The sequence below is a fragment of the Syzygium oleosum genome, unplaced genomic scaffold, assembly GCF_021117445.2.
Source record: "Syzygium oleosum isolate NSW1041296 unplaced genomic scaffold, Sole_v2.1 Sole_v2.15, whole genome shotgun sequence".
In the NCBI taxonomy this organism is placed as follows: Eukaryota; Viridiplantae; Streptophyta; class Magnoliopsida; order Myrtales; family Myrtaceae; genus Syzygium; species Syzygium oleosum.
The window spans coordinates 8,662,188-8,685,632 of NW_026607499.1; the positions used below are offsets into that span (position 1 = coordinate 8,662,188).

General features: G+C 38.5%; 2 protein-coding genes across 8 annotated transcripts; both read right to left on the reverse strand.

Annotated features, from left to right (window-relative positions):
* Positions 1–926: 926 nt before the first annotated feature.
* LOC115675419 (ADP-ribosylation factor-like protein 2) lies at positions 927–5,596 on the reverse strand. Of its 5 annotated transcripts, none has more exons than XM_056318624.1 (6): positions 5,390–5,596; positions 4,617–4,689; positions 4,392–4,512; positions 3,213–3,392; positions 2,357–2,437; positions 927–1,413 (listed from the first exon to the last, which is right to left on the reverse strand). In XM_056318624.1, exons 2-6 carry the CDS (start codon positions 4,679–4,681, stop codon positions 1,276–1,278), a joined length of 585 nt encoding a protein of 194 aa, XP_056174599.1. In that variant the 5' UTR covers positions 4,682–4,689; positions 5,390–5,596; the 3' UTR covers positions 927–1,275. The 5 variants fall into 5 exon arrangements, with proteins under 5 accessions (XP_056174599.1, XP_030453918.1, XP_056174601.1 ...); XM_030598058.2 differs by having other exon boundaries at positions 3,213–3,375; positions 4,402–4,512; positions 5,390–5,594; XM_056318626.1 differs by lacking the exon at positions 5,390–5,596 and adding an exon at positions 5,217–5,383.
* A 2,029-nt stretch (positions 5,597–7,625) lies between these two features.
* LOC115675412 (DNA (cytosine-5)-methyltransferase CMT2) lies at positions 7,626–21,980 on the reverse strand. Of its 3 annotated transcripts, XM_056318560.1 has the most exons (24): positions 21,302–21,980; positions 18,326–18,354; positions 17,440–18,232; positions 15,933–15,967; positions 15,718–15,820; positions 14,683–14,787; positions 14,478–14,597; positions 13,647–13,737; positions 13,250–13,455; positions 13,118–13,183; positions 12,776–13,024; positions 11,584–11,642; positions 11,446–11,512; positions 10,997–11,326; positions 10,729–10,797; positions 10,532–10,618; positions 10,365–10,452; positions 9,990–10,108; positions 9,818–9,919; positions 8,967–9,086; positions 8,804–8,847; positions 8,653–8,722; positions 8,477–8,580; positions 7,626–8,051 (listed from the first exon to the last, which is right to left on the reverse strand). In XM_056318560.1, the coding sequence occupies exons 1-24, from the start codon at positions 21,860–21,862 to the stop codon at positions 7,859–7,861; spliced, it is 3,810 nt and encodes a 1,269-aa protein (XP_056174535.1). In that variant the 5' UTR covers positions 21,863–21,980; the 3' UTR covers positions 7,626–7,858. The 3 variants fall into 3 exon arrangements, with proteins under 3 accessions (XP_056174535.1, XP_030453904.2, XP_056174536.1); XM_030598044.2 differs by lacking the exon at positions 8,967–9,086; XM_056318561.1 differs by lacking the exons at positions 15,718–15,820; positions 15,933–15,967.
* Positions 21,981–23,445: the final 1,465 nt, after the last annotated feature.

Genomic DNA, 23,445 nt, shown 5'->3' on the forward strand with positions numbered 1-23,445 from the left:
GCAAAAAAAATTCACCAAACACTATATTTTGGCCAAAGTAGCTTTACAAAATATTTTTACCAAACACCATTTGTATTTCCCCAATGGACTTTCACTCAAAGGTATTTGCATTCCCCCAAATAGCATTTTCAAAATTGAACCAAACAGCCCTTCTTTGCTTCACTCAACCTTCGCAATGAACCGGAATCTAACACTTGAAACCTCCCCCGAGCCTACTGGAAGTTTTGCATAACGACAAAGAATGAAGGCCGCTAGGGATGAAGTTTTCATGGTGATCCTTATGAAGTCTATGGCATATAAATTTTCATGGTTTTTTCTCCAATGAAGATTTCTCTTTCTGAAACAGAAAAAAAAAATATTAGGAAAAGATAGAATGAAAATGAAACGACAAAGTTGACAAGTGGGTTGGCACGCCATTTCAATTTTCGCAAGCATTTATTAAAGTTGCTTGTGCTATTAATTTAAGGGACTTCTGCAGTCCATCATTGACCGACGGATCTTTTTATTTTTTTATTTTATTTAATTTTAAGTCACTTACCAAATTTGTAATCAAATCTGAATGTACAAATGCTAGCCACATCAAAGGCTGATGAGGTAATATGATACCACCGACTAGTATCTCAAAGGAGAAAACGAGAGAGAGAAAGAGAGAGTAATTAAACGAAGAAAGGAATGAGCAGATCTCACAAACCGCTCACCGGTAGTTAAGTTCGAAACAAAGAATCTCCTATGGTCTCGCTCAACACAATCTGCTGGACTCGCACAGTTTCTTGCAATTGAAGATATCTGCAAAACCTCAGGACACGGTCTATTGTAGCCTACGACCCGATCTCAGAGAACTACCAATTACATTCTTCACCTATGTCGAAGAGTCTTCTGGTTCATGCAGGCTTAAAACAAACAGTAACATGAGTGGAACGAGAATATTTACAGCAATCATTTGCACCAGCAGTCCATTAAACTTAAACCAAACAGTTTACAGCAATACATTGAGACTGGCCTTGCTAATTTTTTTATCTTGCTTCTGACCTAGCAGAACCAGACCCCCATCAAAACAGAACCGACTCGTTCCAAAAGCTTCGCACAATCAACTCTGCCGCTACAAATACATCCCACTGAATTTGGTTTCCTGAGCAAGTCACTAGTGGTTTCTTCCGTAAGGGACATCGATTAAAAAATCAGGCAAAAAGAAAGGAACTGCATAACCAATGTATTTGCATGAATTTTCTGGATCAAAGCCAGCAATTTACTTTTAATACTCCTATAAAACAGATGTCACTCAAGCATATAAATTCGAGAAGCTATGTCCTGAACCAACCAATCAAATCCCTCAAGAAGTCCCTCTCCTGTGTATGCACTACAGCCCACTATTTTCCAGTGCCGGGTTTTATCCATTGCTTCCAAGTTCAGAACCTGCTCCAAAACAAAAATGAGAAAAAAAAAATCATACACCAGGAATAATCGGAGATTATTTGTTCAAGTTGATCACTTTGGAAAAACATCTTCGGTATTGTAGCAAGCAAGAAAATTGATAGTTTGACTGCTAAGGAATAGAAAGATCTCTTTGCAGCAATCACTGCTTTCTCAAGGATAAACAACTACTGCCCACCTGAGCTAATACTCCATTCTCTTAAAATTTCATGACAATCCAAAAGCTAAAAACGGAAAACAAAAAGAAAACTATGCTAGCTTAACCAATAAAAAAAAGGGAGCCAGCATAGCATATGAAAAATTTTATCAAAAGCTAAAAGAACATGATATCATTAACAGCTCAAGGAGTTTTCACCTAAAAAAGGATCATCTCCAGAAGATTAGTATAATTGTCCACCCTGAATTGGGGTGTTTGGGTGTAAATGCTACAAATTTATTTGTTACATGTTAAATGTAGTAAGTTAAACGGGTAGGCAAGCTTACATATGAAGATGCCATTCCATGGACTTGATTGGAAAGAAACAAGAAGACAATGAAGAACAAGACATGGATTTTGGTGCAAACAGGCATGTGCTGTGATATCTTCTTCTGGGATTGTATAGGAAAAATTGAGGACCTTAGGTTCAGTTGCAACCTTACAATTTCAACCTAACTTCATTCTCTGGTCCAGTTCCCATACATGCTTTACTGTCAGTAAATATGACCAGTAAATATGAACAAAGGTGCGTCAGATTCAGCAATAGTAAGCCTAAAGGGAACTTTCGGAAAGTTAGGATTCTCTCTGCTGCAAACATCCTAAGAATGGCAATATATTTAGATTTCAAGGTCACAAACAGCAAAATATCTCAGAAACCAGGATGTATGTGCATTCACACAAACTCAGGTGATACAGACACCAATAAACGTTGCAAGCACACAACTTCACCTTGGCAATTTCAGCTGGTGCAAGAGCACCTTTAATATCCTGCTTATTTGCAAATATAAGTAAGGATGCTCCGGATAATCTCTGCCAAATGAGCAACCACTTTAGTCCCTTTATCAACAAGTCTAAAGAAAAGACTTTCGTACTCGAAAAAATACATCTAGTTCTAGCCAGAAGTACTAATTCAGCAGTTCCTCATTTGAGTACACATGAACCAGTTTTATGGACATTGATACGACATACATAGTGGATATTAGTATTAGGACCTTGTTAAGAAGTGCCCCCAGGAACTTGTTGTGCAACCGAATAAGGAAATATTGCAATTTCCAATGCACCGACTGTCCTCGTGATATGCACAATCAATACTTTGAAAATCGAATATTTCCTTTGCTATGTTTAAGAAGTGCCCCAGGAGTACTTGTGAACAAGACCGATTGTACCATTCATTTTCAAAAGATATGCCCACATATGTAAGGTGTGCACAAGGATATTGTTCAGTCTACAGATTCAAAAGACTTGAAAGAATGATACATTTGGTGGGAAAACGTACAGACAAAAGTATAAAAAAATCGTAAAGATTCTCCATCCAATTAGATGGACAAGCATTAAAAGAATTTTACCGCAAACATGTAGTAACTATCAGAATATGCAGTCCCTTCTGGAATGGAAGACAAATGACTAATGAGATCTTGCAAAACGTTGATGCTCAAACAATTGAGAGAAAATTAAACCACGCCAGATAAAAACAGAAACAATGGGCAACAAATCAGCAAAAGTTGCAGCATAGAAGCCATAGGCCCATAAATAGGTAAGACAATTTTCTTTTAAGAAGTAAGAATATTCTGTAGTGGCATGATACCTCCTCCTTCAAGAGATTATCCAATTCCATTTTGCAATCATCAAGCCTTCTAAGGTCTGAACTATCGACTACCCAAATCAGACCATCTGTTTGCTCAAAATAGTTCCTCCAATATGATCTTATTGTCTTCTGACCCCCTACATCCCAGATATTTAACATATACCTGCCACAAAACATCAACTGGAGTTTTAAGATATACATGTTTAGTACAACACAACATGGCCTCCAAGTTCCCATTTCTGACTAAAGCAGAGCTTAGTAAACAATACCAGGAGAGAAATATCCTATTCAAGATAAATTTTAGGGCTTGTGAGATTTTGACAATAGAGTCTACTGTTGATTGGAAAAAAATAGACGGGTACAGTTTACTTCTTAGTTGATGCACAAAGTACTGAGTCACACCATTCATTCGTTAGATTTCATAGACTCTCTATATTGCACCTAGTTGTAAATGTAGGTTGTACCCCTTTTTAAAAAATTTTCTCTTTTAAGATTTAGAAAGAGAAACATCCAGCTGGAGAGCAGCAATTGACAAAATCAGTTGTTTAAGTTCTGCTAACCTTGTCAAGAATAGTCATAATCTGCACAAAAACACAAATAATCCTTGAAGTATGATTATTACTATGGATTCACTTAATATGGCCCAATCTTTGAAGTACGACTGTTGCTATGGATTCACTTAATCTGACCATAACTTACTGCCCTTCATCAGTGAGCACAGAGAACCCCAGAAACTAAACGAGTACTCCTTTATGAGTTACATTTTTCCTCCTCCAAAGTGGGGGCAAATTCCCCCAAACATGCTTCTCATTGGAATATCACAGGTTAACGACATCACAAACATGCAAACTTAACTAAGAATAAATGGGGGTGAGGTCCACATTCTGTAATCCACCAATCAAAGGAGTGGTTAGACTCTTCCAACCAGAGATAGATGAAAACATGGCCGTTCCTCTATCTAAGGTGATCTCAAGCTATTATAAACACAAGCTTCTTTTTAATCCACAGATCTCTAGGCAGATACATGAGAAATTGCTAATGAGACGATATTTGACACAGCAGGCTATAACTGTGGTTAATTAAAGTCAAGGAGAAAAGAAGAGAAACCGACAGTTGCTAGGTAAACAAGTAATCGGCCAAACAAACATGGCACTAAGTAATCCAAATTTGAGGAGAGACCTGGACATACTTCTGGTATGTAATAGTCTTGATATTGAAGCCGAGAGTGGGGCTAATGACGCTAGTGTCCTCTCCGTTGATCTTCAACACAATGGTCGTCTTCCCGGAATTATCCAACCCCCTATAAAGCCAATTACAAAGCGCAACAACATCTTGATTCTTAATTGCGTACACGAAATGAGCACAAACTAACGAAACAAACTTCTCGATGAGGACGACACATACACCATGAGGATGCGCATTTCTTTCTCTTTCCTCTTGATCTTTCGGATGATGCTGAGCAGACCCATCACTCAACCTGATGCGATCAATCAGGAGAAAAAGAAAAAATCATAAGTTGATGTAATTTTTCAGCCGGTGCTTCTTGAGGGTCTATTTACCCTAACTAGGATGCCACCGTTCTCAAGTAGAAGAACGAAAAACATACAAAAAATTGAATGACTCGGAGATAGAAACTTTGCTGCACACTTGCAGCATTCTCATAGGCGAAATTAAACTATCAAGCAACATTTGCAAGGGGCTGCCATTGTTCGTGCATCGGAAAAGGACCGGCAATTCGTGTCGTGTCGAAGACACGGGCACAAAACGATCATGGCAAACCCCGAACACGACACATTGTAGTAAGCACATCAAACTGCGGCGAGACGAGCACGACATGCCCACTGAAGCGGGTCGCATGACCGACGAGACCAACACGGCCACCGAACAGCGTCACCTTGTCAATTGCCGACGATGCGTCTGACACGTATCCACAACAATCACGAACAGCCGCGTTGCTGCTTCGCTTCACATTACACAAATGGAACAAAGAGTAAAAGTTGCTACCTGCGACACTCTACTACACTGAAAGAGACGCCATCTTTTGCATTTTGTCGACGGATAACAACATTCAAGAGCCCTCGATTAAGTTTCAAACAAAACTGAACCCATTAAAATTTCAGAATCTACAGATCAAAGGGCGAGAAAAACAAAGGAAGGCATGAAAGAATTGCGCTCACGAGCTTTCCTTGAAAGTTCTCCTATCGGCAAACTTTCCCTTTTGGGACGAGGGAAAAGCAGGAGCTGAGACGAAGCTGGCCGAGTGAGAACGAATCTGAGGCGAGCGAGCGCCCGCGAGGGAGAGACTGACCGAGAGCGTTCAATGTGAAAGGTGAGCCGCGATCAATCTTTTCCAAGGAGGAGGTCTCATCATGCCATTGCCATCCAACCATTTTGACGCTTTTATATAGCCATTTTTTTGGCTGATTTGCTTCCCTTCTTTATGCTTTTGCTATAAAAAAAACATTTAAATATGTCTCCAAATTATATCCATTGTGACACATTTATGACATCAATATAGACAGATATTTAACGGTCGAAGGGGTAATGTGTCACGGATATAAGTTTGAGAATTTTGGTATCATAAAAAAAAATTTAAGGTAAATATGTCAAGATAAATATAATTTGAGATTTTTGGTATCTTTTACCTTTTTTTCTTTTTATCACGAGTCTTTTATTCTAACGCCCCTGCATAATTCTGATACAGGTTAATTCTAAAAAAAAGTATCAACTTTAGGTCGAGGGACAATTTTGGCCCCAACTTTTTTTTGTCTTGTAAAAAAACATCAATGTTCACTTAAATCCCAAATCTGGCCCCCATTGACTTTTTATCTGAAGTTACCCTTGTTTGAGAAAAAAGATTATGGTGGTGAGCCTAACGAATCTCATCCATGGCGTCTGTCGACGGGCAGTAGTCTATAGTTTCAGATTACGACAAAACGATGAAGTCTGGCTAGAGAGATTCAATCTGGAGATATTTTTGACTTGCCAGTGAAGTGAAAAAGATGAACAATTTCACCGTTATTCTTCAAGCTGTATCTTAGAGAATAAGACAATGAATAATGCTTTAAATCTAGTCAGCAAGTTGTTAAGGTGAAATAGTCAAGTTGGATAATCAATGGTTTTAAGCCAAAGGGAGCTAGATTTGGGATTTAAGTAAAAGTTTGTACTTTTTTACGAGACAAAAAAAAGTTGGGGCCAGAATTGTCACTTGACCTAAAATTTGTGCTTTTTTACGGGATAAAAAAAGTTCGGGCCAGAATTGTTTCTCGATCTAAAGTTGGTGTTTTTTTACTGGACAAAAAAAAAGTTCAGGCCAGAATTGTCTCTCGACCTAAAGTTGGTGGTTTTTTTTTTGAATTAACCCATTCTGATACTACATTTTTGCTGTAAAATTCTTCTGATGCTTGTCCCTCTAATGGCATGGATTCTCTTTCCCAGTGTTTCGTACTTTTTATCTGTACGTTTTCACACCGGATGTATCATTCTTTCAAGTCTCTTCAAGTAGCCATGCTGTTCCCGTTTAGCTCTTGTATATGCAGAATGTCGGGTGTCGGGCTAAGTGTTCCCACGTCGCATGCAATGTAAATTTGTCGCGTTCCTTGATAATCGATGCCTTTGATTTCGTTTTGATCAGAAATTTCATCTATATAAAAGTCGGATTGTGATATGTGCATGACCAAAAAAACACGCTGGCGATGAAGACCGTTATCGTAATTGAGCAATGGTATTTCTCAAAACAAATGCTGCACTTAGAAGAGAAGCACATCTTGTTTGAACATACAACATGCCTCTTCAAATCCCAATCAAATACACATAATGGAACCTTTGAACTTTTCATCTTTCCGATAACCTTTTCATCGTCTTACAATTTCACAAAAACGCCACATTAGCTTGACACTTGGTAAAATACTGTTCATCAATTACCTCGATAGATTTTGTATTTCAACAGATTTTGTCAAAGAGCAAGCCACTTACTAAACACCCATAAAAATACTGTAATTTCCAAATGCCAGCATTGAAAATCAAAACATTTCCTCATGATGTTACAAGTTCACATCTTGCCGTGAAAACATACCTTTCAATTAACCCAGGTATAGGACCAGCTTCCAGCAGATGTAATTACAGCTTTCAAATGTATTGATAACGATCCCGTAAAATTCTATGTAAAATCAAAGAAAGTTCACACTTGGTCTCTGAACACTGAACCCTTCACTTCCCTCTCCATTCATAATGCAGCATCGCACTTCGATGGGCAACCAAGTTCCAGACATAATGTGCCAAAAAATTTTAAAAAAATAAAAATCAGGACATCCTTTCAAATCTCATACAGCACCACCATATCACTACCTTGTTCCACAATAACCAAGAATTACGAATAGTCAGAAAGAACTCAGACATAAGTAAATAAGAAGATTCTAGTTCAACCCAAATCTCTTCTATTCATCAATTTTCTTAGAGTGTGCATGGTGTGAGACACATAGAAGGTCATCTTCCCATCCATCATGAAAAGAAAAGCGCCACCCCGGTTTAAGATAAATCTTAAAGAATTGAAGTCAGCCAGTTGCATCCTAAAATATTAAAGAATGGAAGCCAATGTCAAAGAATCTTTACACGAATGACAAACTGGCTCAACAAGGACTTCCTGGCTAATGTTGCAAAGCTTTGAGATCAACAGGAGGATTTAATGCTTTCATCAGTTCAAGATAAGTAGAAGTAGAGAACCTTGGGGGAAGGATCATATTCGGTTCATCCCCACTTAGTTTGTGATATGCCACCCCTAGGGCGTAGCCCAAGGCCCGCGCCACAGGAATGGGAACTGCATTTCCTATCTGGCGGTACCTTCACATTGTAAAAAATAAATAATTAAATAGATGAACTTAAAAAAATTACACTGGCACATGCCAGACTGTACGTACACTGCACATATCATAATTTAACACATAAGTGCATTAAGCAGCGGCTAGATCAATTTATCCAGAACAAAGATACATGTGATTAGACCAATAGAAATCATGAAATCAGATGATGAAGCTAAAGGGAGCAACAACGCAGCAGCAGAGAGAGAGAGAGATGTTCAATTCTCAAACATGAGTATGCTGTTTCCTCAAATTCTACGTATGGGCACTGAGGTTTCTATTTCGCAGTTTGTTGGTACATCACATATACAATCTTACAATGCTGAGTTTCTCAAATTTCTTCATTACGTGGCCGATGTTTTATGAAGCATTTCCAATCTCAAGATGAACACGTTTCAAGAACCAAACCTCTCTTTTACTGTCCCGCTGAACCTATAGTAGTCAGGAAATCCTTGCAGCCTTGCACATTCTCTTATTGTGAGGACTCGATCCTGCCCAGGATGCAATGCTGCCTGTACAGGTCTGAAGTCAGTATATTACTCGCAAACGTTGTACCATGACATATAGGATGTGTCAAACCAAACCTGGCTCCGATAATAGGGGAAGGTTAGCACAGTAGGCACCGTTTCATCCCACCATAGCCTCGCAAACGGTCTGCAGCTTTGCCTCTGGTTAGAAATGACATGATTTGATACGACAGTGCATAACGGAAATAGTAAGCAGGAAAGGTTTCACCTTTTCGACTTTCCTTGTTCAAAGGTGAAGACGTAATCTGGAACCTGCAAGTATATAGATAGAACAAATCATCATTGTCCATATTAAACATTACTGGAGTTCCATATGATAAATGTTTTAGCATGGTCCTATTTAACCAAGACTTCTTATTCAACTTCAGAACCCTTGATACTATTTGGGCGAGTTGTCTTTGGCTAATGTGCATTTCCCCATGTGTCATCGCAATCTCTACACAATAATTTTCCTCATCACACAATGAACGGAGTCTATCTGGGTTTGGTCTCTGCCACATAACCATGAGGAAAAGAACGTAAATTATTTGAGGATCCTATGATGGCCCATGTCTGCATCTATTAGAATATTGTTTGACATTATGGGATCAATTCTGCAAGCTCCAAACACATGAAATGAAATTAAAGACAAGAATCCATTACTTAAGATACAAAAACAAAGTAAGAACAGAGGCAAAAGATTCCAAGTTGAGGACTTGATGAAGTGTATGAACAATCACAAACACCATAAATAATTGCCTCCACTGTGTTTATACTGTAGAGTTAAAGAATAAACTCGACATCCATCAAAGTTGCTTTCTTTGTTAACCGCATATACCACTTGAGAGACTTTTTCTATGTTATTTGAGCACAGCAAGCAAGGTTTTTACAATGCAGGATTAGTAGATTGCATATTAGCCCTTCATTGAATGACACATTCAACTCGGAAGCCACATAACAACGAGTTTATTTTGGCGGCATAATTTCAAAAGACCATCAATTATGAGATGCAAAAGGGAACAAAATCACATATTCAGTTGCCTGCACGCGTAGCATTTTTCTCTCCACAACGAAGCCTCAAAAAGAAAAGACCAAAAGGCCCTGTATGACCTCTTCGTGGTACATGACAAACTTGAGTGCGTTTTGAAAGAGAACTAAACTGACAAGCAGCTGCAAGGAAGGGGGAAAGAGTGAGTGCTAGAATAGTTTCGATGCTAAAATTTCTAGGGAATAAATTACTTACCAGGGGCTCCCCAGATGGCAGCAGGTGCTCCTTTGTTTCATCACGCCGTGCTGCATTATCGGCTCCTACAATTACACCTGGAAGGTCTCTGAAGTTCGCTCCCTGCATGTGAGAAACATAAGGAGAAAATCAAAAGTTTCACTTGTGACCTACTTAATTCAAATCCATCTACCTTCCTTTTTGGAATTTGGCAAATTCGTAAGTAATTGACTCCTGATATTGGGAGTGGCCGATGGTCATATAGTAACCTTTTCTTTCTTGTGCATTCATCTGACGGAGATCCCATCATCTCTGAAAACAGTATACAGAAATATAACAGTCAACATTTAGTATCGTCGTCCTCATAATCTATCTCCATGAGCTCACAAGAGGTCAGAAACTGAGTGCAAGTAGGAATGACACAAGTTACTGATAACTACCCTAAGTTTAGCAGACAAAAAGCACCAATTTTTCTCACTTCAAATCTGCATAACCTAGCGACTTTTGCATCAGGATTAATAGTATCATCAGATAGTTTTAACTCCTCATCTAAAGGACATCAGAGTACCGTATTTCGTTGATCTAATATACTTCTGGAAATCCGTCTCTGGTAAGTTCTTGTATGGCATTTCCTCTCGGGTTTCAAGGCTTGGAACCTGGAAGAGCCACTTAATTTCATAATGTGGGACATTGTGAAAGCAGATAACCACTATGACTACAATGCAGTAAGTTTACATCTGGAAGATCAGAGATAGCATCGCCAAGAACAACCGCTTTTTCAAGGTCAGCAGTATGATCTTCATCAAAAGCCACCAAATTGCGCTGTAAATGAAATCGAGTTCCTTTAAACAGTATGAAATTGTTTAGGAAATTAAAATAATGAAATAGACGAAAGGAAGTAAAGTTGCTTTCTCTGAGCAAAAGTTCAGTACCTCAAACTCTGGAGGAGGCCAGTATCTAACAATGACATCATGCGTAGGGAGAGGAAACTGAGGTAGCTTCTGTTGGCAAAGAAAGGACGACCAAATATTAGCGAGCACAGCAGAATTGCTACTCCCAAGATGAAGCATTAACCCAATATTTTCAACAAGGGGTTGCTTTCATTCTTGAATCACCGAAGTTGACTTTTATAGTAAAACCTTTTATACAATTGTAAATAAGACAGCTTACATACTGGAGCCATATACGAAATTAAATCACCTCTCTTGGATGAGCTCCCCAAAGGAAAACACGCAAGCGGAACTGAGGGAGACCATAACAGCCAGCTGCCATAGTTCCTAACCTTGCTTGGTATCTCATATGTACCAATCGACTTAACGCATACCTTGCAAGTGACGCTTTATCTAATCTCAAGATGTCGGTTACATTTTCCATCAATACAAACTTAGGTTTTAGGAACTGCACTATGTCCATGAAGACGACAATCTGACGATTCCTTGCATCATCCAATGGAGCCTCAACATTCCTAAATCGATTGTAGCCACTGATTCCTTGGCATGGGGGGCCCCCACATATGACATCAGCATCACCCTGAATCCGCCATGAAGATATAGACACAGATGATCGATACTGCAAATGTTGCTACCACACAGGGCTTTCAATCCTAGACATAAAGATAGGAGTAGGACAAACATTTATCTGATACTTACAGGGAGTGGCAAGATTTTGGACTTGAATCCCTTTCTGACAAAATTCTGCATCGCCTCTCCGCAGTGTCTAAGAAGTAGATCTAAGATATCAGAAGCACTTCTTGAATATGAAGATTGAGGTTGTTGAATATGGAGTACCTTAGTCCTTGAATTGGTTCCCATGTATCTTCCTTTGAACTGTAACCTTTCCAATGCACCTGAGGATAGATTAGTGAAATATTTTGCATAAGCTGCAGGCAAGGAATAATTAAATATGAAAAGAAATAGGAGGACACATGAATGAACTATAGGAATTAGATAAATTAGAAGGAGAAGTACACCATGTGGTCACCTGGATAATCATATAAAGCTGTTTTTTGCTCACTGATAACCATATAAAGCTGGTCAAGCATTAATTGTATGTTATTCATCTCTTCTAAGATCCTGGGGCCTCTTTGGTTCCATATAGCTTCCCAAGTATCCGTTTTCTATATACATTGTTCTCATTAACATTGAGATTTGAGAAATAGCCACTCCTGTTTTCAGGGGAACTACAAAAGGCACTTTTCAAGTCCTTTGACTGAAATAACATTAAAAAAAATTAATTATAGTGTTGACCTTTTACGTAAGTGAGAACAAAATTACGAAGAGAGATGAAAATTAGAACTGGTAGAAAATATACCTAAACAAATGGTTGAAACACACCAAAAAGTTCTAAAGTAAGTTTAGAAGTGGAAACAGAAAAAATCTTTACAAGATGTCAGTAAACTCAAATCTAGAAACGTTTGGTACTGAATGCACAGAAATGCATCCTTAAAGTATAAGGAACCTGGTTAAATCACATGATGCAGCACAAATGACCAAGGAAAGAGGTGAAATCAATGGCCTCTGGATGTTTACATGCGGAAAGATTCAAAATGGAAGTTGCAAATAATTTGACACTGGAAACTTTATGGACATGTAAAATCACTGAACTCCTAGAAAATTTGTTGACGGCTTCCTTTGAGATGAATGTAATGTTTGTAGCCTTTGCTCTTGAACATCTCTACAGGCTAATACTTCATTTTGATTAATAGCTTTAAATATTGCGGTATTGCAACAGCATGAGAAACAATAAATGTAGATAAAATTTATAAACATGGCAACGAAAAAAATTTCCAACACGAATACAGATGGGACAGCCAATTAAATTTAATATGTATAGACATAAGAGAAAAGAGATGATTATTTCCAACACGAATACAGATGGGACAGCCAATTAAATTTAATATGTGTAGACATAAGAGAAAAGAGATGATTCTGCAATATAAAACAAAAGCAATGAGCAATGACGATGAATGTAGCTGGGAACCTTAAAATGTAGTCCGGGCTTGCCTATCTGATTGGGATCACCATAACAGATATCGACTAGGCTAGAAACTTCATATTCATCTTTTGGAGTATCAGCAACATCTGCAGGACTTCCATGACTACGGGTGACTCTACAGTTGTTTTCTCTCAATCCGTGCATACCTTCAACACTATTCATTGCAAATTGTTTACATAGTTTTTCCCATTCCTTTAATAGTTTTAGGAATTCCTCAGCACCTTCATTCCTAATCTGAATAAGGACCATGTGTTAGTATAACAGCTGCAGAGCTATGTGGATTAATGGTGCCCATGCCACCAAATTTGTGATATGAAGTGTGCTTACCTGGGTCTCAGGATGATTTAACTTGAAGCTCTCGCATGCAGACTCGTCACAATCAAGGGCCCACCTCTAAAGCAAACAGCTGAGTCAATACAAATTAAAGGCTTTACGAACTTGCTTATTTAATGAAAGTACCGTCACAAGATCAGTGCAGGAAAGTTTGGCACCGAGATGTAGTCCAGTTGACATCCCTCCACACCCAGAATAAAGATCTAAGAGGGTTAATTCTGCTTTCTGAGTTCCGCTTCTCAGCATATTCTCTAATGTTGTTTCAACGTCTGTTGAAGCTGAACCGTTGAGGGAATTACATGATGGAGAATCATTGCCCTTAGTCAGACCATCTGATAGTGAGACACAAAATTAGATATAGAAATATCATCTGTATCTCACCTGAACTCATAGAGTTGCATTCAGAAAATTGAGTTCTACAAGTCTCTCCCTCTAAAAAAAGAAAGTGTGAAACCCAGAGAAGCTCAGAACCAATGATGAAAAGACCTTAAATTACCCCTGGCGTCAGTATTTACGCACTCACCAGAAATCAATGTGTGAAATGTCGAATACTCCAAGGAATACTCCATGTCATAATAGAAGTCAGACTGTATGTGAGTTGATTTTACACCAACCTGCCATGATTTAGACAGATCAATAATTTCAGAAGGGGAGCATTGAAGAAGAATTGATTATGTAGACAGATAAAGAGGTGCCAAACTAGCACTACAGAACTTCCACATGATAAATCAATGGCACGGGATTACACCACTATGTTAATTTAGCATGCATCTCCCATTGTCTCATTCATTACAAGCTAGAAATAAAGCAAAATGATGAAAACTTTGGTTTCCTTTGGGCCGGAACAGATAAATTGCCGCAAGCATGCAGGGTAAGTCAATCGATCTGCTCTTTACACACTTCAAGGATTTATTGCTTACTTTCTAAACTTCAGCCTTCCTTCCACAAGGCAACGTCACCTTCATATGATGCCACTGACCATACACGACAAGACAGGTAGCTGCCTCTTACTTTACTAAGGCAAAAACAGGGAAAAGATGGAAGGACTTCTAGTGCAGCATATGACAATATGTTGAGCATTGAGTAGTTAGGAACAAAAGGCCTCGAATTGTTGAATCAATGGTTCTTGCATACATCTTTCCCTGATGCAGAAAAATCAGGTAAATTTTTGTAGTGGTTATGTTTTTCCTTTCTTTTCTCTCCTCCGCTTTGTTTTCTTCCACTTCTCCTCCATCGTCTTTCAAGAAATTTCTCTCGTTTATGATTTATTGATTCAGTATGGGTGCTCGTTATCTGGGGCGGAGAAAAGAATCATAAACTGTTTGGTAAATTTAAAAGCACAATTGCAGTATACCTTAGGATTTAACCTTGCAATGTTGACTTTTGAAAGAATACAATCTAAAGGATTGTCATTCTCCACAGCAGAATAAAACAGCCGCTCCTTGTCATGAAAAGAGGATTGATTTTGCATGACCTGAGAAACAATCAGCAAGAAAGTACCGCAAATATTAACATAGATGAAATTCTATACCAATTTATCTAAAGGAAAAGATACTAACCGTATCTTCAGCTCTATAGAACCACTGAACCCTGAAATAATCTTCTTCATCAGTCGTTTTGAAGAACTCTAAGATCCTCCCCACATGTTTGTTCCCTCCGTCACCCTATAACAATTTTCACAAATGACTTATTGAAGCTCCCAAGCTGGAAATATCAGGTTTAAGTGCATCTTCCAGCTGAAAAAGGTTCGAGATCTTTGTACCTCATTGAAGAAAGGAAAACATTTATTAAGACAAAATAAATTCTTCCTGTGAAGCAAATATTATAACCAATCCTTCAAAGTTAACATATCCATAAATTCCAAAATCAAACAGCACAAAAGGAATTTGGCCAATATGCATTGGACACATGATAAAATGAACATTTGAAACCCAAACATTGGAAAACGACAACAACTCTAGAAGTCATTTTAGTGACATACAATGCCCTTAAATCTTGATACTTACAAGATTTATGCGCCACCAAGGGAAATAGAGCATGAGGAGGAAGAAAAAGGAGAGCATTATAGTTTTTCTCAATGGCGATAGCATTTTTCTTAATTGAAATTCTACAATTACAGGAGCTTTGGGGCTGACATATTTAAAATTGAAAGAGAAGGCATCATTAACATCTGTGACATGCCTAGTATGAGTATGACCGAGCTTTAGAATTTTGATCTCCAAGACAATCAACTGGTTCAGTGCTTGCACGAGAGAAGATGAGTAACTTTGGCCAAGAAAATATGCCTGAGTCAATTGGCAGTGCAAAATTGCATCGTCCCTATTAAAGTACGAAATGATGCTTAAGGAAAATCAAGCTGCAGTAATAAGCAAAAGTAGAAATCAAAAGGATTGTCTCAATATTCTTGATAGGACAACACCATACAAAACAAGGATGAGTTTTCAGTTTTTCAAAGTCAAAGCTGGTAGCCACTTGCTTAATCTTGCAAAAGGTTGACTTTTAGATTTTTGTAATTTGACAAAAGACAGCTTATGTGAAACATATATGAGAGACTGACATTGATTTGCAGATTTAACTGATGTAAAAAGCTTTACCCTTATATATGCACAGTCTCCAATTTCAAAAATGCACCCCTTAACTTCAGCTTGTCTGTAATGGCATTTCACGTTTATAATAATCTCATCTTCGTCATCAGACCTATATGTCAAACCATAAACAACGTAAACAAGGAGGATACAATAATGAGCACAAACAAATCAAGAAGAGATACCTAAAACAACAATATAAGAGACTGCATGGCATAACTTACTCCTGCGATTTCTTTCCACTCTTCAATGTTTGACTCTAAAAAACTCAATGGACATCAAGATCAGTAAAAACATCTTCAGTGTTATGGAAGACAGATTGCAAATAACCATAAAGAGAAGTACCAATATTCTAGCAATTAAATGGCACAAGAAAAATCATTTCACTTAGCATGTTACTATGGAACGATCAAGAAAAGGTGCATTCTGTTAGAAAAGCTAACAGTAGTTTTCAGTAAGGAAAGCTAACAGATTGCAAATAATCCAATGCTTGGGCAAGTCCAAACCAAGAAAATATGCATCATCCAGTCATCTGCATCCAGTTAAAGCATATGATAGTACATGCATGGTTACATGGCAAAAGAGAGAAGGAGGCCGAAAAACTGGAGGAAATCATACAAGTTTCAGTAATCTCTTTTCCTGAAAAGGAGAATTGCAAATAAACTTCCACAGTGTTGTTGTAGTCCTTGCTGACCGACTTAAGATCAGACAATATCGAGAGCACAGAAAAATGACCGATCTTATTAAAATTTCTACATTCTTCAATTCAAATGCTTTTACAAAGATGTTTCCACACTTCCATTATGCTTTAGTCAAACTGCATAATAGGTGCCTCCTTCAATTCACCATCTTGTGCTAAGACAATACACAATAGTATTTAAATACGCAGTAACAGATGCTTTATCCCCTAGGGGTTGAAGCGTTCATTCCAATTTATGGACCTATCTGTTAGTCATCATGCTTTACGGCTTAATTTGCTTGAACATTATCTTCCAGATGATTTGAATTGTTATCCACCCAACCCTTAGAAAGAAACCAATAGGGTGTCTGGAAAAGCACATTGATTGATTTAAACCATGAGATTGCTACAAAGAGATAGGAAGCATCTAGAAAATTGAAAGATGGTGTCAAGTAAAATTGAGCTGGGTGATAGCCATTTATAGCGATTTGCATTCATCCGTATTCAGTCCAAGTATGTTAGTTTACAATCACCGTATCTCCAACAGGGATAGCATACATGACAATTTAGTCAACGCACTTGCTGGGAAAGACGTGGATACAAGCTTAGTATATGTTAACAAAAAAGAACTATTCTAGCAATTGATTCTTTGATTTCTTGGTTTTCCTTTAGTATGTCATTCACTACGCTGTATTAATTTAATTTACAGATGATCCAACATGTCACATGAAGATAGGTATCATTTACATAAAGATCCTTGAGAAAATAGGGGACAATACCCCAACTTCAACCTGGTGTGATACACAGTTATAAAACTAACACAGAATTTGTCATGAATAGCTGTCAGGTTGATAAAGCAACACAAATTTTTCTTAGGAGATAAAATAAGTAATCAGTTAACAAGTCTTATGAAAAAAACATTTCTAACATTTACACCAACAATAGTATTCGCACAAAAGCGTTTTCTTACTCCACCTAAAGCTAGAAAAGAACATCAACCTTGCATAGGAGGGTATAAAGCAAAAAATTAATGAAACAGATTAAGCGATCACCTTTATATCATAACGCCAGTGCCACCATTTTTTAGCTTCATCCTTGGGAATTGCATCTCCAACAAAGAAAGTAGTTTTATCATTGTTTGATTTAATCATTTTAGAAGCAGAAAATTCAGCTTCTGAAAGAGTTTGCTCGCTTGCTGTCTCAAGTAATGTAGTTGGAGCACAACAAAATCCATCATGTTCAGGTTTCCTAGGCAAGGCACAATCTGCTGGAGATTGCTTCAAGTAACTCTCGTCCAATCCTCTCATATCTGAGTTCATTAAAGAGGACATATAATTCTTGAAAAGCCCTTTCTCTGATTTACCCCTAGAGACATCCTTGACTTCAACATTGTCGCCAATGGGGAGTGATGTGAGTTTTCCAGGGCTCCTTGATTGCCTGCCATTCACAATGGACATGTCAAAGTTTCTCGAGGATTTCTTACTGTTATCATCTGGAGTTGCCAAAACAAATCTTGGAGATCTTCTTAACAGCAGGTTGTCCATATTTTTGGGATCCTGAGGCATTGTATGCATGTGTGATTTTTCATCACCCTTATGCCTGGGGAGGGATAATCGCTTGACTTCACTAATTAAAACCTTCGATTTTAAATTACAAGACTTTGATGACAGGGATTTAAGACCGTTCTTTGGAGAGGACAGCAAGTTTTTAATATGAATACTTCGCCCCCCTAATTCTGGATAATGCAGTAGAGGCATTGATGGATTCAAAGACAATCTTGGAGATCTTCGAAAAATTCTAGCATCTGAAGAGTCCACATTTACAAACAGTTTTCCCTTGTCATCACTGCAAGAAGGAGTAGACCGTAAGATAGATGAGTAGAGAACTATTAACAAAGCAGAAAAGATCAGTCAGAAGATGTCTCTGAATATTGCTTACAACGAGCTCTGACCAGCAGATCCTTGACACTGTGAAGTCCCACGACACACACCCAAACACATAGGAAATAAATTAGAAAATCAGTGAGACAGCCGGATTATAAGCAAAAAGAAAAAGTATCTACAGAAGATGGATATAATGACATATCAATAAAGCTCTCTCGCTCTCTCATAAGAACACTTGCAGGAGGAGAATTAGACATTTTCATGCAACTTCAGGCTCTTGCAGAACTGCTGAATAATTATTAGAATCAGTAAAAGGTCAGATGATGGTTGCAAGTTGCTTTCTTCTGTTTAATATGCCATTGGTTGTTTCGAGTATTGGTTAAGGAACAGAGATTTGGGTGCGGGTTTTGATTATACAAAGCACTAACTACAAACAATCTCATTTTTGGACACCAGCTTAGATTTTACTCGCATCATACTTGATTCAGTTTAGTGAGGCGGGCTTAGGGCTTACCTGCCCAAGGAAGGCTGCCTCATTCCTACATGAAAGTATAGCACATATTTCCTGAGATACCATGTAAAGAAAATATAGAGTTCTTGATTTTCTAATAGTTTATAAGGGCAAATTTCTCAACTCATCCAAGACGCTGTTTAGAATATTAATTCAGATTCCCTGCCTAACCAAAATAGTATTAGGAGACAACCAGACAAAAAAGGTTACATAGACAATCCAGCCAAAAAAGAACAGAACTCAGGGTGCAGTTTTTGCCATAAAATGCCACTACCAAAGAGTTCTCACTTTTTAACCTTGCATCCAGAAAAAATCAGCACCCCTGTAAATTATCAGATAGAGCGTCCCTTGGTAAGGTTCTTATGAAAGATACTAACACTGTTGGCCAGTGGCTGAAAATTATCCAGCTCTGGCTTTCAGCTCCCAAAGTTCAAAATATTGAAAAAAAATTTCCTAAATTATCATTTTAGTGTTTGTTGGATCCTCAGCCTCAATTCAGGCAGAGCTTGATCACTTTTCTTGCATGTGAAGCATCTCAAAGAGGTGGACAGAGAGTTTGCAAACAATACGGGGTATATCTTAACCCAAACAAATAATTTCAGTTTGAAAAGTTCAACCCACATCCAAATTAAACTGATAAAATTACAATCCAAATGAAATCAGCAACGGTTTATCGTACATCGACTTGTAATAGAACCCCACATTTTTATAAGAAACTTAACATCAATGTAGGAATCTGCATCTCCTACATCACACAAGAAAATACAAAAATCAATTATAGATTTGATATTTGGATCTAAATATGTGTTAAGAAGAGTGCTCAACAAGGAAAAATATCTAAAAACACGTGTTAGATTTGGTGTGGGACCACTGCCAACTGTTCTAAAAGCTTAAGCTGTTAGATGAAGGCGTGGTTTAATATTTAATTATTTTAACACTCCCCCTCACGCTTAGTCTGATCTTTTTGCTTAGTACTAAGCGTGCACATATTTAATTGGGGAGGTAAATGGGGCTTGGAAAGATTTGAACTCAGGACCTCATGCTCTAATGCCATGTTAGATTTGGTGGGACCACTACCAACTGTTCTAAAAGCTTAAGCTGTTAGATGAAGGCGTGGTTTAATATTTAATTATTCTAACAACATGCATCATTCAATTAATGCTTTAAAACCACATCAAAATAACATAGCACAAATAATACAGCAAGAAACACTCTTTCTTCTATTTAACAACAATAAACAAAGAGAAATATACAAAGTTATGCAGAAATCTGCATCTCCTACATCACACAAGAAAATACATAACATCAAGTATAATTTTAATATTTGGATCTAAATAATTGTTAAGAAGAGTACTCACCAAGGAAAAATATCTAAAATACACGCATCATTCAACAATTAATGATTTACCATCACATCGAAATTACACAGTACCGATAATACAGCAAGAAACACTCTTTCTTCTATTGAACAACAAAAAACATAAAAAAATATACAAAGTTGAAGGCGACAAAAAGAAACAACCTCTAAATTTTCTAGATGAAACCAATAAGCGGAAAATCAAGGACATGATTTTATAGATTCAAGATTTTGTTTCAATAACATTTCAAATCAAGGAAAGAAGGGTGCAGATTTATACTGTACAAAAAAAAAAGTTTTACTGTCACCCCTGTTTACTTTATTGAAAATTGACCTCTACCTTTACAAATCTGCACACTCAATCAGATGCATATGTCCCACTTTTTTTGCTCACGGACATCTCCATGTACTCTATACATGGAAACCCTGTTTCCACAAATATTGTCTAGGCATCGGTTGCCGAGCAGAAAAGATTTCTAAATTCAAAGGTTGTTCCATCTTATTTTATTGAAGTATAGAGGAAGACCATAAACTTTCTCTTGTTGATTTTTCTTTTATTTTTTTTTTGGATACGCATTTGTTACCTCTAGTTATTCAATTCCTCCACCATATTTTAGCTAAAATTTATTCATATTACATGTTTATGGTATATATTACTGAGTTAGTCACCAGAACCTAACGAAAATCAAGATACATAATTATAGCCTTAAAAAGCTATATAATAAACGCTGCCCCCCAGAAACATGGTCCGAGTTTGCCTAAAGCAAAGGTAAAGGAACGGCTGACACAGAGACACCAAAATGAGTATTGTTACAATGAATGACTCCAACACCATTTGGCCAAAAAGAATCTTTAGCTACTAAAATATCAAATTCCAAACTTAAAGGATTGCAGCGAAAAAGAATGCACTTCATAGACCAGTTCGGCCATTCTCAAGCAAGAACGAGTAATTAAGAACGAGACGTACGTAATACTCAAAGATTTTTGCTAAAAAAAAAAAAGGCCGAACATTTTACCATGACAAACTTTGACTAGATAATGCCCACTCTGAGTGCTCTTATCTAACGCCGTGATCAACCAAGTTTCGGGATAAAAGCAGCAAACAATGCTTTCACGAGGATATCTCATCATCAAACAAATACAGCTACTATAATGTAGCATACCTTAACCGAAACCAGAGCGGCATTTCTCTTCCGACTCCCAAAATTCGCCGGCACCAAACTCGAACATCTCGAAGGCATTTCGGCGGAATCCGCCGCACGGCGCTTCCTCACACCACTCCCCGCCTCCCCGGGACCAAATTCGCTCGACAAATCGCCCAATGCAGGCGAACGGGTACCCACATTGTCGCTCTCCGCACCAGTCACGCCAAAACCCAGCCTCGGAGACCTCCTCAAGCATCCAGCCAAGCGCCAACGGGTCGCCATCCTCGCGCTGCTCTTTCCCGCTCCATGCATGCCCGAACCCAGCCTCGGGGACCTCCTCAGCCCCAATGCCGCGGCGACATGCTTCGCCAAGCGAGAATCGAGCCGACGGTGAGGTCGCTGCCCAGATCGCGAGGGTCCCGGGCGCGGACAGAACCGCGGCGACCGCCGGAGAGGAGAGCGGGGGGCCGACGGAGGCGGCGGCACGACGGGCTGGTCGAGGGGAGGGGAACGCGGACGCGACCGGAGGGAGGGAGGGCCGGAGGTGGAGCGGCGCCGGGAGGTCCGCGGCGGTCGCATGGCGGATCGCGGAGGAGGAGGAGGAGGAGGAGGAGGAGACGATCAAAATTGGAGAGCGAGCTGGAGCTCAGTCGCCAGCTCGAATGTGTCAGACTTGGCGAGAGAGAGAAGGTGAGTAAAAAAGAGCTTTTATTAATTGTTGCATTTGACGGAAACGGAAGGCGGAATGAGCGCAGCCCCTTGCGTGATCCTTGGCAAACTGGAGCTCCGTCGATCCCAGCCGTTGGATCGCGCGGGTGTCTCTTTGGGCCCGCGTGATTTGGCGGCTCGGATCAAACCGAGCTCACGTGTTGTTGGAGCAGGCAATTTCGGGGGGAAATAGAGTTGTTGTTGCTCTGTGTCCACTTGGTGGGTAGAGTAGAGAGAGTGGAGCGTGGAGGCCGCGTCAGCGAACCAACTTTTTGTTGCGAGAATCTTTAAGGGTTGACGTTGTTAGCTAATTGTGGTTTTCATTTCCGCTTTTGCTTCGCCTTTATTGTCGTGGAAAAAGTCGTGAAGAACCCCAAATTATACTCATCGTGATTTTTTTTTTTATTTTTTCTATTTTAACTCTCAGCTCACTCTTAAATTTTTACTTTGATTTTTTTTTATAACATTGAAAACCCCAAATAAGATCTAGTCATTTTCCCCTCATTAATCCATATTCTGCTTTCGTCAAACCCCCTCTTTCTCTCCTCTACGTTTTGTCAAACAGCTCATCAACACATGTACCCTGAGAAGTTAAGGAATATGTCCAGTCATCCCGATTCAACCAGTATTCTATTTCTGTTACTCAGCAAGAACATTTTGTTACCCTAATTTTCCTCGTCAATGGGTACAATAAGGGTATGCGCATCTTTACTTCAGTGCTATCCATTTGTTTAAAGGATTACATGTTGTTGCTCACATGGCCCTTCTGGATATTCGTTTTTTGGATTACCAACATGTTTGTATTGGTGCAATCCAAATCACTCTTAATGTCGGAATAGTGTTTGTTACACTATTTCCAAATTTTAACATGGCCCTTACGAATTCAAGACTCTTTTGAGCTCTTAAAGTTCAGCTACAACTCAGAGGAGCTTCTCAGACTCCTGATTCTATAGGCGCTACTTTACACTTCCAAATGTCCAAAATCATGCTATTGATATTAATTTTCCTGACACTAAAGATGCTCTCTTCATCTCAGTGGATAATGATCAAACTTCCTATGTCCATGTACCTAAACAAATTCTTCGGAATCAATTAGTTAAGTTACTCCATAATACTTTGGTAACTAACTATGAAAAGCTTCATCAGAATTCCAGTCTATGGAATTTCAACTATGACACATTTACCCTTAACTTATTCTTGTGACAAAAAAAAACCCCAAACTTAAGCCGTTTTACTTTTTGACGTCCATGTAGGCAGATTTTTAACGGTTTTGATTGACAGAACTTTGACGGATAGTAAATGCATCACACAAATACAAGTTTGAAATTTTTGGTATCATGGAATAAAAATTATGGTAAATGTGTCACAATTGACATAATTTAGAACTTTTGGTGGCTTTTGCCCTTATTATTAGGGTGAATACCACAAAAAACCCCAAATTAGTACACTTACGA

Excerpts from the sequence above, each read along its gene's own strand:
- LOC115675419 (XM_056318624.1), bottom strand. The coding sequence starts at position 4,681 with ATGGGTCTGCTCAGCATCATCCGAAAGATCAAGAGGAAAGAGAAAGAA. Across the intron at positions 4,513-4,616 it reads GAAATGCGCATCCTCATGGT|GGGGTTGGATAATTCCGGGA; the intron begins GTATGTGTCGTC and ends TTGGCTTTATAG. Across the intron at positions 1,414-2,356 it reads CACCAGCTGAAATTGCCAAG|GTTCTGAACTTGGAAGCAAT; the intron begins GTGAAGTTGTGT and ends GTTTTGGAGCAG.
- LOC115675412 (XM_056318560.1), bottom strand. The coding sequence starts at position 21,862 with ATGCGACCGCCGCGGACCTCCCGGCGCCGCTCCACCTCCGGCCCTCCC. Across the intron at positions 13,738-14,477 it reads TTGCAAGGTTAAATCCTAAG|GTTGGTGTAAAATCAACTCA; the intron begins GTATACTGCAAT and ends AAATCATGGCAG. Across the intron at positions 11,643-12,775 it reads AGCCCGGACTACATTTTAAG|GTGCATTGGAAAGGTTACAG; the intron begins GTTCCCAGCTAC and ends ATCTATCCTCAG.